The 16,350-nt window shown below is 42.1% G+C and overlaps 1 protein-coding gene across 1 annotated transcript in view; it reads left to right on the top strand.

The window, feature by feature from the left end:
- The window catches only part of HBS1L (HBS1 like translational GTPase), an 89,839-nt gene that overhangs the window by 21,829 nt on the left and 51,660 nt on the right, over positions 1-16,350 (top strand). The window contains exon 5 of the mRNA XM_069974983.1: positions 11,712-11,814. Within this exon, the coding sequence (XP_069831084.1) occupies positions 11,712-11,814 (103 nt within the window). The remainder of the gene's footprint in view (positions 1-11,711; positions 11,815-16,350) is intronic.

Raw genomic sequence — 16,350 nt, 5'->3', positions numbered from 1 at the left:
ATAGGCTCACACACAGATTTCTGTGTCTTCAGCAGAAAGCAGCAGCTCTGAACTTTGGGAAGAAGACTGAAAATATAATGACATGTATAGAATGGGGGGATGATTCAACATGTATTCTACCTGAGTGGAATACCCCTTTCAATAAATAAAAAGGGACAAAACAGCAGTTCTGCACATGATGGACTGTGTTCACAGGTGAGCACATTTTTCACAGGTGTACTTTGTCTTCAAGCCTATTGATTAGATGAGCTTTTCCCTTGTGGTGTAAAAGATGTGCTGTATGCTTAAAGGGGTTTTCCAGCGCTATAAAAACATGGCCACTTTTCCCCCTACTGTTGTCTCCAGTTCAGGTGCAGTTTGCAATTAAGCTCCATTTACTTCAATGGAACTGAGTTTCAAAACCCAACCCAAACTGGAGACAAGACAGGGGAAAATGGCCATGTTTTTGTAGCGCTGGATAACCCCTTTAAAGACCACCCAATATCTCCTCCCTCCTCTTCTCATGTTGTAAAGGAACAAACAGACAAGCCACTGGTAGACCTCTCTGTCCAGCTCATATCTCTGGACAGAATAAAAGTTATAAGTCCACCATGACTGATCCTGATCTTTCATTCTTCCTTGGGAAGCCCTTATACAGGTGAGATTAACATGGTCAGTTTAACATGTATGGCTACTGTCCAGATTTGCTGCTTTGACTGCATTTTGCCAGTAGGTGGCACTCAAGAAGTACCTTGAACTGTCATTCCTTGTGCTCAAATGCATTCAGATACTATTGGCTCCATCTTCTAACACTGACATGACATCAATGGGATTCATGGACATCTAACTGAAAGGCCTACAGGACATTACTAACCAGCCATATGGTGTTCCCTGGAAATCACTAGGAATGGAAACCTAGAACATTTTTCCTCCATATCTGAAAATTCATGTGTGGCGGCATATCCTTCTTACCATACATCGCTCACATGAGTTTTCCGGTTCAGGATGTAATTAATGTCACCCATGGCAGCCTGTGGATTTATCCATCATACACTGGAGGTAGTCAGTAGGTGACATATATATACACACACACACACACACACACACACACACAATGCAATCAGATGAGTAACATTGCCCTAGCATTTGCTGTACCCAGACTTATCCATCATACTACCAGATAGATGTGGTGATTGCTCACTACAAAGAACTCATCCCTACTGCTTCAGATTCCACCGTGCCATCTGGCACTTGCCATTGTGTGTGGTGATGTAAGGCTTGGATGCAGCTGCTTAGCTATGGAAAGCCATGCCATGAAGCTGCTGATGCCTATTTTTCACTTAAAGGGGATATCCAGCAAAAATCTTTTTCTTTCAAATCAACTGGTTTCAGAAAGTTATATAGATTCGTAATTTACTTCTAGTTAAAAGTCTCAAATCTTCCCATACTTATCAGCTGCGGTATGCTCTATGGGAAATGTTTTCTTTTTAGTCTGACACAGTGCTCTCTCCTGACATGTCTGTCTGAGACAGGAACTGTGCAGAGCAGTATGGGTTTTCTATGGGGATTTGCTGCTGCTGTGAACAGTTCCTGTCTCGGACAGAGATGTCAGTAGAGAGCACTGTGTCAGACTAAAAAGAAAACCCCACTTCCTGCAGGACTTACAGCAGCTAATAAGTACTGGAGATTAGTACTGAAGACTGGAGATTTTCAAATGGAAGTAAATTACAAATCTACAAAACTTTCTGCCACCAGTTGATTTGGAAAAAAAAATAAAAAATAAAAAATTCGCTGGACAATCCCTTCAAGGGTCACTGTGTTTTGCCAGTGGAAAGAAGCTGGGGGACTGGTGACCACCACTGGTGCTCTCCACTGTGAGTCATACAAATCATTTCCCTACAACTGGATGCTACATTGTACGCTTTCCTGATGGTCTGATCTTGCATTCTCTAAAGTATAAGTGGGTACTTCTAGGTATTATATATATAAATGATTTTAACTTAATAAATTGCAAATCTACATAGCCCAAGCCTAGCCCATCACATCTGATTCTTCAGGAAAAACTGATTTGTTGTCCTGAAAAGGACCACCCCTGTGCTTGAAGGTCAACCTGAAAGTCCTATTCAGCAGTAATTGTGCAGCAGATGTTCTGTATTTTTGGGTGTATAAAGATATGCAGAAGAGCGCTGCTAATAATTCTTAGCATGTGACTGCAGGCATTAAAGAGGACCTGTCACCCCCCGTGCCGGGGTGACAGGCTCCCGACCCCCTGTTAGATCCACCTATACTCACGTGATCCCGCCGGGTCCCGCTTCCTGAGCCGGGTGGGTCACGGAGATTTCAGCGCCCGAAGCCCTGCGCGCGCGCTGAGAGATGAGTCCGATGCCCATAGAGAATGACGGAGCATCGGACTCCCCATTCATTCTCTATGGGCATCTGTCCTTTAAGGGTCTCCCTTTTTTTTTTTTTTTTTTTTCTCTCTATCTAAAAAAAAAAGTGATGCATTCACACGTACCAGTTTTCAGCGAAATCCGCTGTGAATCCTGGTAGTGTGAAGTTCGATGGGGTTACATACCTGCAGCGGAATTTCATTCTGCTGCGAGTATAAAACCTGGCCCCTTTAACCGCCCGCAGCAAACATTACCTGCTCGGCGCTGCGGCTGCATGTGAGGCTCCCGTCTGTCCCGCTCAGCCAATCAGTGGTGCCATGGACGGATTGGCTGATGGGAACCGACTAGAGGCAGGAGCCTCGCAAGCAGCCGCGGCGCTGAGCAGGTAATGTATGCTGCGGGCGGTTAAACGGGCCAGGTTATATATTTGCAGCGGAATGAAAATTCTGCTGGGAGTATGTAACCCCATTGAACTTCACATTACCAGGATTCACAGTTGATTTTGCTGCAAACTCGCAGCATAAAATCCACTGCGGATCCATTACGTGTGAATGCACCCTTGTATCAAATGTTTCTGGCACAGAAGTAACTGGAATCCATAGTACAGATGCAACAGGGTTACTCCAGGGGGAAAATTGTTTTTAAAGCAACATTTGTCAGAAAGTTATAAAGGCTTGTAAGCTGTATGGCAAATTTTAGTCATAACTTAAATTGCCATTTTTAAATGGTTAATTATTACTCAAAAAAGGCACCTAGCAAATGGCTTCCCAAAACTTCATTTCCTTGACCCCCTGGGAAACCTGTCTTGGGGTTTACTGAATTTATATCTGAATGTTCAGGCTGTACATCTTGTCCTCGATCAATCGAGCACTTGTAGTTTATCTATTTTTGCTTTTGTCCACGGATAGCAAGCTTGCGGTTTGCTGCTTCCTTACCTGAAGCAAATGTGTAACATCTGTAACCACAAAATGTAACCTAAGCAGCGATTGATAATGTGGTATGTAAATGACATTTGTCTCGTGAAAGAAGACTCAAGATGTACATAGTTTTTATATTAGTATTGCCAATGTGTCATGTAAATGAATATTTTCACTCACTGCATATTGCTGGTATGTATTAACCAGGGCTGTGGAGTCGGAAAAATGTATCAACTCCAGCTTTAAAAAAAATCTTTCAAAATTTTATGAATGAATTTTCAGATGAATTGTATAAATATTCCTCACTGATATTTTGTGTTCTTTCAATCTAAGGACCTTGGGGAAGATTTATCATACATGGTGTAAAGTGAAACTGGATCAGTTGCCCCTAGCAACCAATCAGATTCCACCTTTCATTTTCCAGAGAGTCTGTGAGGAATGAAAGATGGAATCTGATTGGTTGCTAGGGGCAACTGAGCCAATTTCACTTTACACCATGTTTGATAAATCTCCCCCTTAATTATTAAAACCAGAAAAAAAAAACATTTTCTCACATACATTTAGTTACAAAGGGTTAAAGCAACTGTACCCACAACCAGACCCTTCCAAACCACTTGTACCTTTGGATAGCTGCTTTAATCCAACATCTGTCCTGGGGTCCGTTCGGCAGGTGATGCAGTTATTGTCCTAAAAACAACTTTTAAACTTGCAGTGCTGTGTCAAATTGACGTGGCGTAGTGTGTGTGTGTGTGTGTGTGTGCCCTAGCATTTCACTACCCCTCCTTCCCTCCTCCCCGCCCTCCTCTTCACTAGGAAAGCCCCCGGGCTTCATCACCTGAACACTGCACAGGTTCCTTAACGATCCAGCTTATGGGCAGTGTTCATACAGGTGATGAATAGAAGAAATTGTTCTAGGGGCATTCCTAATGATGAAGAGGGTGGGAAGGAGGCATGGAGGGGTGGTGCAATCCTAGGGCACACACACTCTAGGCCAGGTCAATTTGACACAGGGCTGCAAGTTTAAACTTTATTTTTTATGACAATAACTGCATCACCTGCCAAACGTACCCCAGGACAGATCTTGGATTAAAAGCAGCTATCCAAAGGTACAGGCGGAGAGTCAGGTTGTGGGTACAGAGTCACTTTAAGAATTTTCTCTATAGATCAGTAATAAAGCACCAGGGCTATAGTAAAATTCATTGTACAGTATTAGTAAGTGTACTTACTGTATATACCGACAGCAGCTCCCTATGTGTTCCATACAACTAAAATCAGACTCCCCTCCTCCAGACTGTGCTGTCCTGCTCTATGGTCAGGCTGTGTAGAAGATGGTCACATGCTTCCACATGTCGGCCATCTTAAGGACAGACTGACCGCAGAGCAGGACAGCCCAGCCTGGAGGATATGAGTCTGATTTTTAGCTCTATGAGGTACACAGGGAGCTGCTGTCAGTAAGTAATGTAAATACACTTACTAATACTGTACACAGAACAATTACTCTATAAAGTGACCAACCCCTTTAAGGGTGGTCAGGGAAAAGTTGGAGTTTTCTTTCTGAGATGGAAGAGTCCATTGTGTGTGGTGGTGGGAGATCTGAGCAGTTCTGTGCCCAAAGAGTGGAGGATAGAATGGGAGATGAGGCCCCTAGCAACCAAACAGATTCCAGCTCCCTTTGAAAATGAAAGTAGTAAACATACTGGTTGCTAAGGCTTCAGTATACCTTCCCAACTACCATTAGTGTGAGAGGAGGGGTGTGTGATCAAACACTGACAGCATCTTTGTGATTAAAATCTGTTCTCCAGAACATTCTACTATTTTATTTTTGTGGGTGTTTTTTTCCCCAAACTCCTCCTAAGCTACCACCAGGCCTGGTCATATTTGTGATTGTGGTTCTTTGGTTCTGCACATTCATGTATCTATAGCTCTGGCTGAGGCTAATTCCCTCACCTGTGCATGATGGTATGTTCACACCAAGCAAATCAGGCAGAATTCAGTGTGTCATTGCCTGTCTATGGGAGAGCGCTGCCGCGGCTATCTGCTCAAAGAGGTGCCATGTCACTTCTTTGAGAGAGGAGGAAGCGGACGCGCGTGCCTTCTCATTCACTCACTGTCAGACACTGAACACGGCGGGATTCCTGCTGTATTTGCTCAGTGTGAACATACCCTTACTGGGGAGACACACAGCTCTTATGTCACCTGTGTGGGCAGTGTGGTGATTCTCACATTCATTTCTATGGGGCCATCTTCCCCCATCCCCCTCCTCTCCTGTACATCTGGAAAGGACAGAACCTTTGCTCTAACTTTTCAGGGCACCCAATGTATCTTCGTGCCAAATTTAGGGTCAGACAAGGGGGGGGGATCCCAGCCTAGTCCAGGAGGCACGTTTAATTGGTTAATACGGTGGGGGGATATCCCTGAATGCCTGTGGTTAGCCCGGAGACTTACAACCAGGGTGTCAGGCTCCCGACCCCCCGCTAGAGACCCTCACACTTACTTGACCGCGCCGTGTCCCGCTTCTTCGGCCAGTGCCGGGCAAGCCTGGCGCGTGCGCCGCTGAGATGAGTCCGACGCTCATAGAGATTGAATGGTGAGTCCATTCATTCTCTATGAGCGTCGGACTCATCTCAGTGATCAATTAAGTATGAGCGGCTCTAGCGGGGGGGTCGGGAGCCTGCCACCCTGGCATCGGGGGTGACAGGTCCTCTTGAACCTTAATTATCTATTCAATTTGTACTCCTTGAGAAAGAGAGAGCGGTCAGAATAGAAGCACCACCGCCGCTGGTGCTAAGCTAGTGAACTCTAACCCACTCTATCAAACCCACTCAGTAAACTCACATTCTATCAAACTCATACCTATCAACCCACTCAGTTTAGATTCCCATATCCTAGATTAAAACCCACTGTTGCCTTTGCAACAGATGCGTATACTAAATCGCATATACTGAGCCATACAGCGTTGTCCCCAATGGGACACGGCTGCATCTCTCAGCGTTAGGATTAATGAGAGGTTGTTTTTTTGGGGGAAGAATCCTTACAGTGGTCTTAGACAGCAAACGTGTTTTGTGCTTATCATTTGTCTGTCACGTCTTGCAATTTGATAGAACGGGAGTTCACTAGCTTAGCACCAGCAGCCGTGGTGCTTCTATTCTGACCGCTATCTCTTTCTCAAGGAGTACAAAACTCCTGTTGCTCACCCCCCGAAGGTAACACACCAACCCAATCCTATTTTAATTTACAACTGCACCACTATAATTGTTTTGAGCACATTCTTATTTTAAATTGAATAGATAATAAAGGTTAAGTTTTTTTAAGCCTTCGGGCCAACCATAGGCATTGAGGGATATCCCCCACCCCCACCGCATTAACCAAATTTGGGGTCAGGCGGTTCAGGCGTGTGGATGTCCATAGGCGACGTACGTACGTTCATTTTTATGTGTTCATGTGCACACTAAGGAATTCTGGCGGATAACTTGCAGCGGATTTCTCTGCTCGTCCCCACACACTCCCGCTCCACTCTCTTCCCATGCCATAGACTCAGGCAGATTCCGCCGTCCGTCCAAAGAATTGACATGTCTGTGTCATGGACGGAGAGTGAAGTGGGAATGCGTGGGGCAGAGTGGCAGAAAACACTGCAAATTATCAGCGAGAATTCCTGTAATAGTTTTTATTAAGTAAGAGTTTCCTTTTAGTACTCAAAAAGCTGTTTTGCAGCCCCATTATGTTCTATGGAGGAGGGGGGTGAGGGAGCACAGAGAGGAGACAAACAGCTTGTGTATAGCAGAGAGCATAACACAACACCCTGCAATCTTATCTCACCAAGTTCCCAGATGAGCACTGGGCTTTCTGACCTGGGAATCCAGCGGTTTACGTGCCAAGACGGTCTGCAAGCTCCAGGGGCTGGTTCTGTCCTCTTCCTGCTCACCCATCGTCCTCAGACCCTCCTCCCTCCATAGGATATAATGGACACAGCAGAACCTGCCTTCAATTTACTTCTCTGTAATAAAGATGGATTTGGCTAAGGCCTTATGCACACGTTCCGTAATTTACGGATCCGAGTTAGTGCACATTGATGTCTATTGGGCTATTCACACTATCAGTAGCAGAAATGGATGAAAATCAATCCTGAAAAAAAAAGGACATGTCCTAGTACGGACCCGGTGCGGACCCTGATTTATTTTTTTTTTTTTTCGGATCCTCTCATTGAAATCAATTGTTTGCGGATTGTAACATGTTGGCATCCGTATTTCCGTAAAAAAATACGGATGAAGTGCATTGAAAAGCATTGGAGTAGTAAAAATGGATTTACGGAAATACGGATGCAATACGGATGTCCAATCCGTAAATTTTAGCAGGTTGTTTCAGGACCAGAAAAAATTACTGAACGTGTGCATAAGGCCTAATATTGAGCAGATAAAAAGTGAGGCGGGGGGCTGCAGAACAGCTTTTTGAGAACAGAAAGAGGCTTTTTCGCCTAATAAAACCCATTACAGAATTTCTTAAAATCGCTTGTACAATTGAGTTCTGGAAAGGAAAAAAAAAAGTTTTAATGACTTTTACACTTAGTATATAAATTACCTGTATAAGAAATATGGTGAAAAGATGTAAATACCCCTTAAAAAAACCAGGTCTCTGCCTGGAGGAAAAAAAGATTGTCGTCTTTACCATGAGAACAGTAAATCTGTGGAACACTACTGTAAAAATATTACTTGCACACAAGTATTGGGTTAATGAATTTAAAGTGGGTTACTTAGTACATAATCCAACAGTTTGTGTATAAAATTTTTCTCCGGATTGCGCAGGGTATTTTCCTTTTTTTTTAATGTCTTAGGGCCCTATTAAATGGAATGATTATTGTGCAGAAAAATCTTAACATGTTATCAAATGTAACCAGTATTTCTTCCATGTGTATGCAGGCAACGATCAAACGACTAACGAAAATTTGTTTGTGCGTTGTTGATCGTATCTTTTGAGCTGACCATAAAACCATTGTTAATCATTCTCAAGCCTTAAGTGTATGTACACATCATTCGTTGGTCATTTTGATAATTCATATAAATACCGATTGTAATTGTAATCTGAGAAAACGAAATATTGCTTTGTCTTATAGGACCCTTAATGATTGAACTGTATTTTACAGTAGTACAATAAACGTGTGGACTTGCAGGCATGTTGCTTGTCTTGTACAGATCTAATGATGAGTCACATACATGATTCTCCTCCGCTGATGTGTGAAGCTCATTTCAGAATTGTGTTCGCTTCCTGTTTGCATGGATTAGTGCATTGTGGGAGCTCAGAGAATTTACCAGAACTGTTCCATAGAGAAGGGGAATGGCTGTTTTGTTTTTAAGAACTGAATGCAGGAATATAGGAATAGAAAGAATGATGCCAAATAGAAAGCCACGGTTGCCCCCCCCCCCCAGAAAAAAAAAAGAAAAGAACAACAATAAAAAAAAAACTGTTCCAAACAGGACTTAGACTGTGTTCACACCACGATTGTGCACATTATTAAGCATACATGTTTTATTGCTTTGTATATAGCACTCTCTGGTTTCTGGCTCAATTTATCAATAAACTGCTGGCAAAAACGTAGTGAAAGGCTACAGTATGTTCCCACAGTGTCTTTTTTTTTTTTCCGTTTTGCAAACGTTGTTGAACGTCATTTTGGCACCTTAGTTGTTTCTGTTTTATGCAAATTATAGCCACGCTTTGGCACCAAAATGATGTGCAATTGAAGTGCAAATTTTTTAACAGTTTGGCTTTCTTACATTTGTATGTAAGCACCTTTTCTCTGATACAAGTCCCTACGATACAACCAACTTCGCACTGCATCGGATAACAATCCAACTCCACACTCCACGGACTACACGACTCCTACGATACAATCGGATCGTGACTAGAGATAAGCACAACTTAACCATGCTCGAGTCCGATCGTTCGGCATTTGATTACTGGTGGCTGAAGAAGTTGGATGCAGCCCTAGTGAGTCCTGGAAAACATGGATACAGCCATAGGTGTATTTTTGTGTGTATTTCACTTGGAAAATGTTATTCCATTGACTTTAGTGAAAAATCTTGCTATTTCTATAATATGATATTTCTCAGTATACCAGTTGTTTATCTGTTTCTGTCATATGAGTAGAGCTAGTATCTTTCTAGATAATATCTAAAGTATTAGCAAAGGATGTACTTTTACTTCACATACACCACGGCTATAGTACGTCTTCATTGTGGCCAGACTTTTATGAAAAGGTGAAGCTTATGTGGCAAGAGCCAAGCCCCAGACGTTTGTGGTTCAGAAGATAAAAGTTATTAACTAGGCAGTCTCTCTAACCTTAAAAACCAAATGTGGTTACAATCATAACTACTATACACAACTGAAATGTTCTCAAGAGAACGAGTGTCTTTATCACCACCTCTATGGGGTTTTTCTATACCTTTTAATTGAGAAATGATCAATTCCGTTAAAGGCCTTATTGCACCGATTGATTGCACCGTACTTGGCCAATTACCGTCCAAGAAGCGTTTGGTGTCCTTATGTATAATACAATTTGGAAGTCTTTCCACCCCTAACTTTCTTGTGAATTTCTTGTTCAAATGCACAACTGCATAGTCCTAAAGTACAGCTTATTCTCCAGTAATTCAATCCAACAGTGCTATGATACATGGTATGCAGGTACTAAAGATGAGCAAACCTGAGCCTGAGGCATTTGTATACCAGTGGCTGAAGAAGCTGGATGCAGCCTTATGAGGTCCAGGAAAACCTAGATACAGCCATAGCCCATATTCATGTTTTCTAGGACTCGCTAGGGCTGCATTCAACTACTGGTAATCAAATGGAGAACAATCGAATCTGAGCTTGCTCGAGTTGCGCTCATCCCTAGTCTATATGATGTGCAAGATGGATTCATATACAACTGTTGAGTGCTTTTCACATGGGTGAGTGGGCTCTCAAAAGCATTCCCCAGCTGGTGGTCTTCCAGAAATTATAAAAATAAAACCAGAAGAGTGCAACAGCAACCTGCAAGTGCTAGGACATACCATATATATATATATACACTCTTGCCCTCTCCATATACACGTAATTTAAAAAACTGCTCTAAAGATTTTTTTAAAAAGATTGCTGGGTGTTTGTTCTCTGACATTTCAGAAAACATGATTCGGGCAACTTCTTGCTGATCAGCGGAGATGTCATTTTTATACTAGTCCAATTGAAGCCATTGCTTGCTATGTAACTTTGTTAGCTGAGGTGCAGTGACCACCCGCCTGCTTTTGAAACCCCATATGTAGTACAGTTTGCTGTTTTACATATCTGGAAGCCCCCTGGTTCATTTGGGCAGTGAGCTGCTTCACTGTAGCGCATGAGGCTGCCTACACAAACCTTCATAGTCGACCTTTTACTTCTCACATCAATGGCTCATGGTGCAGAAGCTAACAAACAGCCTATTCTTGCCCTTCCGCACTCCCCCAGTGTGCCATCTTCGGTTTCCGGCTGAACGTTCCTGTCTCCTCCTCAGAGACAGAATCACCTGGCAGTGACAGCCCGCTCAACCAATCACTGGCTGCATCGATGTCCTTTCACAGTCAGTGATATAAAAAGAATGGAAAGTGCAAAAGGTTATGGTACTCCGTAGCACTATCCAAACAAAGTGCCCAAAGATGTCCAGTAGTAGGAGAATGCAAAAAGTTTATTTCATGCAGCAGAGAACATGATGCGTTCAGGAGGTATACTCCTCTTCATTAGATAAAATGCATGATCAGTCAGTGGTTGGCTGAGCGGGCTGTCATTGGCAGACAAGCTAGTCTCTGAGGTGGAGGCGGGATTGTTCGGCCAAAGACTGAAGATGATGTAGGAGAATACCGGGGGAACGCAGAAAGGTAAAAATAGGTTGTTTATGTTCTGCACCTTGGTTAATTCTGAGCGGAATACCATTAAGCAGATGCATTTCTGCATCCATATTACTACTGGTGGCCGTCAGTTTGGGTCATAAGACCAGTGGTCAGACCATTACTTGCAACCATAATATGGATGTGCAAGTATGTCTGTATTACACTTGTGTGAAAGCTGCCAAAAATGAATTTTTCACATTTTGTTGGCTATTGGAATATATTTGAAATTGATCACTGATTTTCGCCTCATTACTCAGATAAGATGTCTCACAAGAGTCCTGTCGTTTTTGTTTTTTTTTAAATGCATCTTAAACCAGACATTAAACACTGTAATTGTACTCTACTTAGGATCCTATCTGGGTATATTCAGGCTGCGCAGGTAGGAATTTAATCTATGGCTGTATCATCACTTTAGTAATTCTTCTCTGATCACGCACACCTTGAAACCTTTGAATTTAAATCTTTTGGGGATGAGTAAAAGTAGGAAAAGCAGAGTCTGATTTAAAAAAATTCACTTTTTTTTTTTTTTCACGTTATAGGCAAAGTAAGGGAACTGCCTTCTCCGGATACACAAATTGTTCCTAAAATTGCGAAGTTGACAGTCTCTGGAAATAAGCAAACAATGGGATTCGCAGTTCCAAGGTGTGTATGATAAAGGACATGGATGAGCAAAACTGTGTAACTTTCCCTGACTGTAAAATAGGTATGGATAGTAATAAAACTGCAACCAAGTAGGACTCCTCAGCCTCACCCATCATCCTCAGCTATGGTGTTGGACTCAAATTAAAGGGGTACGCAGGTGAATTTCACATCAACTGGTGTCAGAAAGTTATTAACTTCTGTTTAAAAAAAAAACAGTCTTCTAGTAATTATCAGCTGCTGCATGTTTTGCAGGAAGAGGTGTATTATTTCTAGTATGACACAGTGCTCTCTGTACATGTCAGGAACTGTCCAGAGCAGTAGCAAATCCCCACAGAAAACCTCTTCTGCTCTGGACAGTTCCTGTCATGGACAGAGGTGGCAGCAGAGAGCACTGTGTCAGACTAGAGAGAATACACTACTTCCTGCAGGACATACAGCAGCTCATAAGTACTAGAAGACCTAAGATTTTTTAAATAGAATTAAATTAAAAATCTATATAACTTTTCTTTATAAAACATGTTTTATTATTTTATCGTTTTTTGCATAGTAAACAGTTTACAAACAATCAAGGTGGGTAGATACCCCCAGAGATAAGTTGTGGTATGACAAGGAGTATGAGGTACAATTGCATAGAATACACGTATTAAGTAACATATTTTACATTTCTCAGTGGGCAGGTTATGTAACAAACATATCCAAGGCTCTTTGATGTAGAGATGGAGGGGGGGGGGTGATGGGGGGGATGCCCGGGTGGTCTAAAAAATCTATATAACTTTTCTGATGCCAGTTTAATTAAACGAAAACCTTTCACAAGTTTCCCTGTAAATGGTACTGCGCTGTTGCCTATACAGAGAGCAGGGCCTATGCATGAGCAGCACTGACCGTGGCTACTATTTAGAAGCAGAATTAGCAATTAAAGCTATTTTTTATACTCTCATAACTTGTCTTCATACCTGACAGTACACTGCATGAAGAAAGCAAGAACACAGAGTGGAAACCAGCAGATGAGAAGCACACTATAAAGGAAGAAAGGCATGCAAACAGTACTCTGTATAAAAACATATTTTTTTGCCTAAATATATTACAAGTATGCTCAACTTGAAACTCAAGATCAATAATAGAAACATCAATATGACAGCAGTAGAGACAGTCTATACACAGTTTCTTCCATCTTCCTCCCCCTATTCACGTTGTTCTGTAGTGTAGTTGACTTGTCATCTGGAACAGGATATGAGACTGCTGAGGAAGGATAGGCATGTATATTTCACTTGGACAGGTGGGGTGAATTGAGTCAAAGTCGAAAGACGAGCATATAAATTGAGAACAAGGCATTGTAGCAGGAAGATTCAGTAGGTAACAAGTGCAGAGATGACTAATATCTGTGTCCGTTACTTAAATCATTTGGGGTTTTGCATTTTTCTGTATGTGAATGGCTGTTAAAGTCCCAGCTAGGTTGCACTCGTAGCAGTTGCAGACCTTTTTGTTCTTAAACTCAGTGCCTTCAATTTTAGTTTTTCACTTGTGTGGAATTTACAAAGGTTAGTGTAAGTTCCAGGTTTTTGCAGACCAATTAACTGATCCGTTTTTAAATGGTTCCTTTTAATGTACACATAGACATGGTCAACCAGGTTTTGTGTAGCCTAAAAAAAAAACAAAAAAAACGTTTTCATCACTTTTTTTTTTTTTTTTTTTTTTTTTTTTTTTTATAAATATAATGGAAGTCTTTCCCTTTTTTTGGTAAAAGTATAATCGTAGCTTCATACATTGAAGGGGGTAGTTCACCTAGTATACAGGATTCTTTAATCATCTCATACATTATGGGCAGGAAAGCTTTTTTATATTTCTTGTACACTGCAAATGGAATACCATCAGGGCCAGGGGCAGAATTTTTCCCCAACAATCTCAGGGCACATTCTATCTCCGATTCTGTAATAGAAGAATCCAGCTCTGTTTTTTGTTCCTCTGAGACCTTTGGAAGATTCAGATCCTCTAGAAACTGAGAAATCAACTCCGGCTCAGGATGACTTTGGCTGGTATATAGCCCCTCAAAATATCTTTCCAGGACCTAGGACACGGATGAGGTGCCCAGCACCAATTCTCCCCTCTCATTCCTAATAGCTGGGATCTCAGGTCTAGAGTCCTGGGTCCTCACTACGTCTCCCAGAGTTTTATTAGGTTTCCCTGACTCAACAAAATTTTTCTGCCCCTGGAAAAACAACTTATGCTGAGCTTTTTCCAAGAGAAAACCAGTGAGTTTATCTTGAGTTAATTTCATCAGATCAAAGGTTTCTATTGTCCCCTCTTACTTATAAGAAGCCTCTGAGGTCCTAACCTCCTCTATGAGTTTATTTTCCTCTTGCCTAAAGTTTTTTAAGGCGTACTACCTCCCGATAGAGGAGGCCCCTAACAAAAGCTTTCAATGTGTCCCAAACTATTAGAACCGAAGTGGACCCTTTATTAATAGCCCAAAATTCATTTATTTCCTTATTTATTAGTTCTGTGTTGTTCATCAGTTCTAACCAGTATGAGTTGATCCTAAAACAATTAATTTTTACATTCCCAGGATCCCCCACCCCGGCCGGCCTTATTTCGAATGTAACAGGGACATGGTCAGACAGTGATTTACCTTCGTACCTCATGTTATTGATTTTAAGGAGTGCAAGTGCATCCGACAAAACCATGTCAATTCTAGAAGCCGTTTTATAGGATGCACTATAACAAGAAAAAGCTATCCTATTAGAATAAAGAGAGCGCCACACATCCCTCCACCCCACCTCCCCAGCAAACCTCGTAATGCCTGTCCAATTCTGGACACATTACTGCATTAAAATCCCCTGATATTATCAGGGGGGTGTTAGGCTTATCCTTCATATATTCAACCGGCGTTCTAAGTACGTCCGTTTTAAATGGTAGAGGCAGATACACAAATGCTAGGACCATTACTTCTCCATTAATTTTTGCGTGTAAAAAAATGTATAGACCCCTTCTATCCATCCTTTTATGTATCAAAGAAAAATAAATCTGTCTGTGAATATAAATGGAGAGACCCGCAGAGTAACTTGTAAAGGGGCGTGAAATTCCTGTGCCGCCCATCTCTGCTGCAGTCTGAAGGTTGTATCCTCTGTGGTATGAGTCTCTGTCAGACAGACTACAGTAGGGAGGTGGCGCTTTACCAAGTCAAAAACTGCTCTTCTCTTAACCCTATCTCCAAGACCTCTCACATTCCACACAAGTACTCTTACAGGGTTAACCATTCAAAAAATATTTAAAAAAAAAAAAACCCTCTCGCCGGGTGGGGAGCCCGGAGGTAACGGTTTAGAAGGCACCCTATGTGCCCTTTCTATATCAAAATGTGGAGAGAGGAGAGATGCATCCATATTATCCCTTATCCATTGAACACAGAATTCAATGCACTTCTCTCCCTCCGTCCCCTCCGGGAAACCCACCATTCGTATGTTAGCCCACCTAGACCTGTCCTCCATTTCTGTAAGGCGATTAGCTACTGCCCAGTAGTTAGATTTAAGCGACTTCATTTCAACCTCTAAACCCTTAAGTTGAGACTGAATACGATCTAACAGTTTTTTCCACATTATGGACCCGGTCTCGGATTTTGTGGAGATCATCCCGGATCAAAGAAACGTCCGTAACTAAACCACCTATTTGTAGTTGCATTTCAGACATTCCAACATTGCATCTCTGCACTTCGGACAGAATTTTTGAGAGTATAGGATCCTCTGTCTCTTGTCCCTCGGATATAGAGGCCCCCGAAAGTGAGGCACCATCTTCCGATTCCAAACCTGAATAGCGAGATCCCTTATTTGCAGCATGCAAGTTGGGTGAAACATTTTTCTGACCTCTAGACTTATTCTAGACCCTCTTGATGTAGGATCATATAGGCCGATCTCGTTATTAAATAGGGGTGGTAAAATTTTTGCAAAAGTTATTGTTCAAAGGCTCATAGATTTAATGCCGGTATTGATTAGTGAAGATCAGAGGGAATTCATAGCTGGCAGATCAGTATTCTCCAATATAGAGGAGACATTTGCTAATATTCAGATGACTGGGGGGATTCCCCGCTTCATCCTGTCGATAGATGCTGTTAAAGCGTTCGACAGGGTGGAGTGGGGGTTCTTGTGGGAAGCCCTTAGGGCGTTTGGTTTGGGGGAGGGAATCTGTCGGTATATAAAAATGTTGTATTTAAAGCCTGTAGCGAGCATAATGGTGAACGGGGTAGTCTCTGAGGCATTTTGCCTAAATAGAGGTACTAGACAAGGCTGTCCCCTTTCGCCAGTCCTGTTCGCTCTTTACATAGAACCCCTTTCCCAGTTATTAAAAAAGATCAAAGGATAGAGGGTTTTGGGCTAAAGGGCAGAGATAGTAAAGTGATTATGTATGCCGATGATGTGCTGATGTTCATCTGGGACCCAGTGAACAGTTTACATTATTTGGCTCCTATTCAGGGTTTCAGATTAATTGGTCTAAATCAACACTGTTAGAACTTGACCACCCTCAAATGGAAACAGCAGAGAATCTAGA

Source organism: Dendropsophus ebraccatus, chromosome 6 (assembly GCF_027789765.1).
Source record: "Dendropsophus ebraccatus isolate aDenEbr1 chromosome 6, aDenEbr1.pat, whole genome shotgun sequence".
Classification (NCBI taxonomy): domain Eukaryota; kingdom Metazoa; phylum Chordata; class Amphibia; order Anura; family Hylidae; genus Dendropsophus; species Dendropsophus ebraccatus.
Note: the sequence above shows the minus strand (reverse complement) of the source record. Positions and strands in the feature narration are given on the sequence as shown.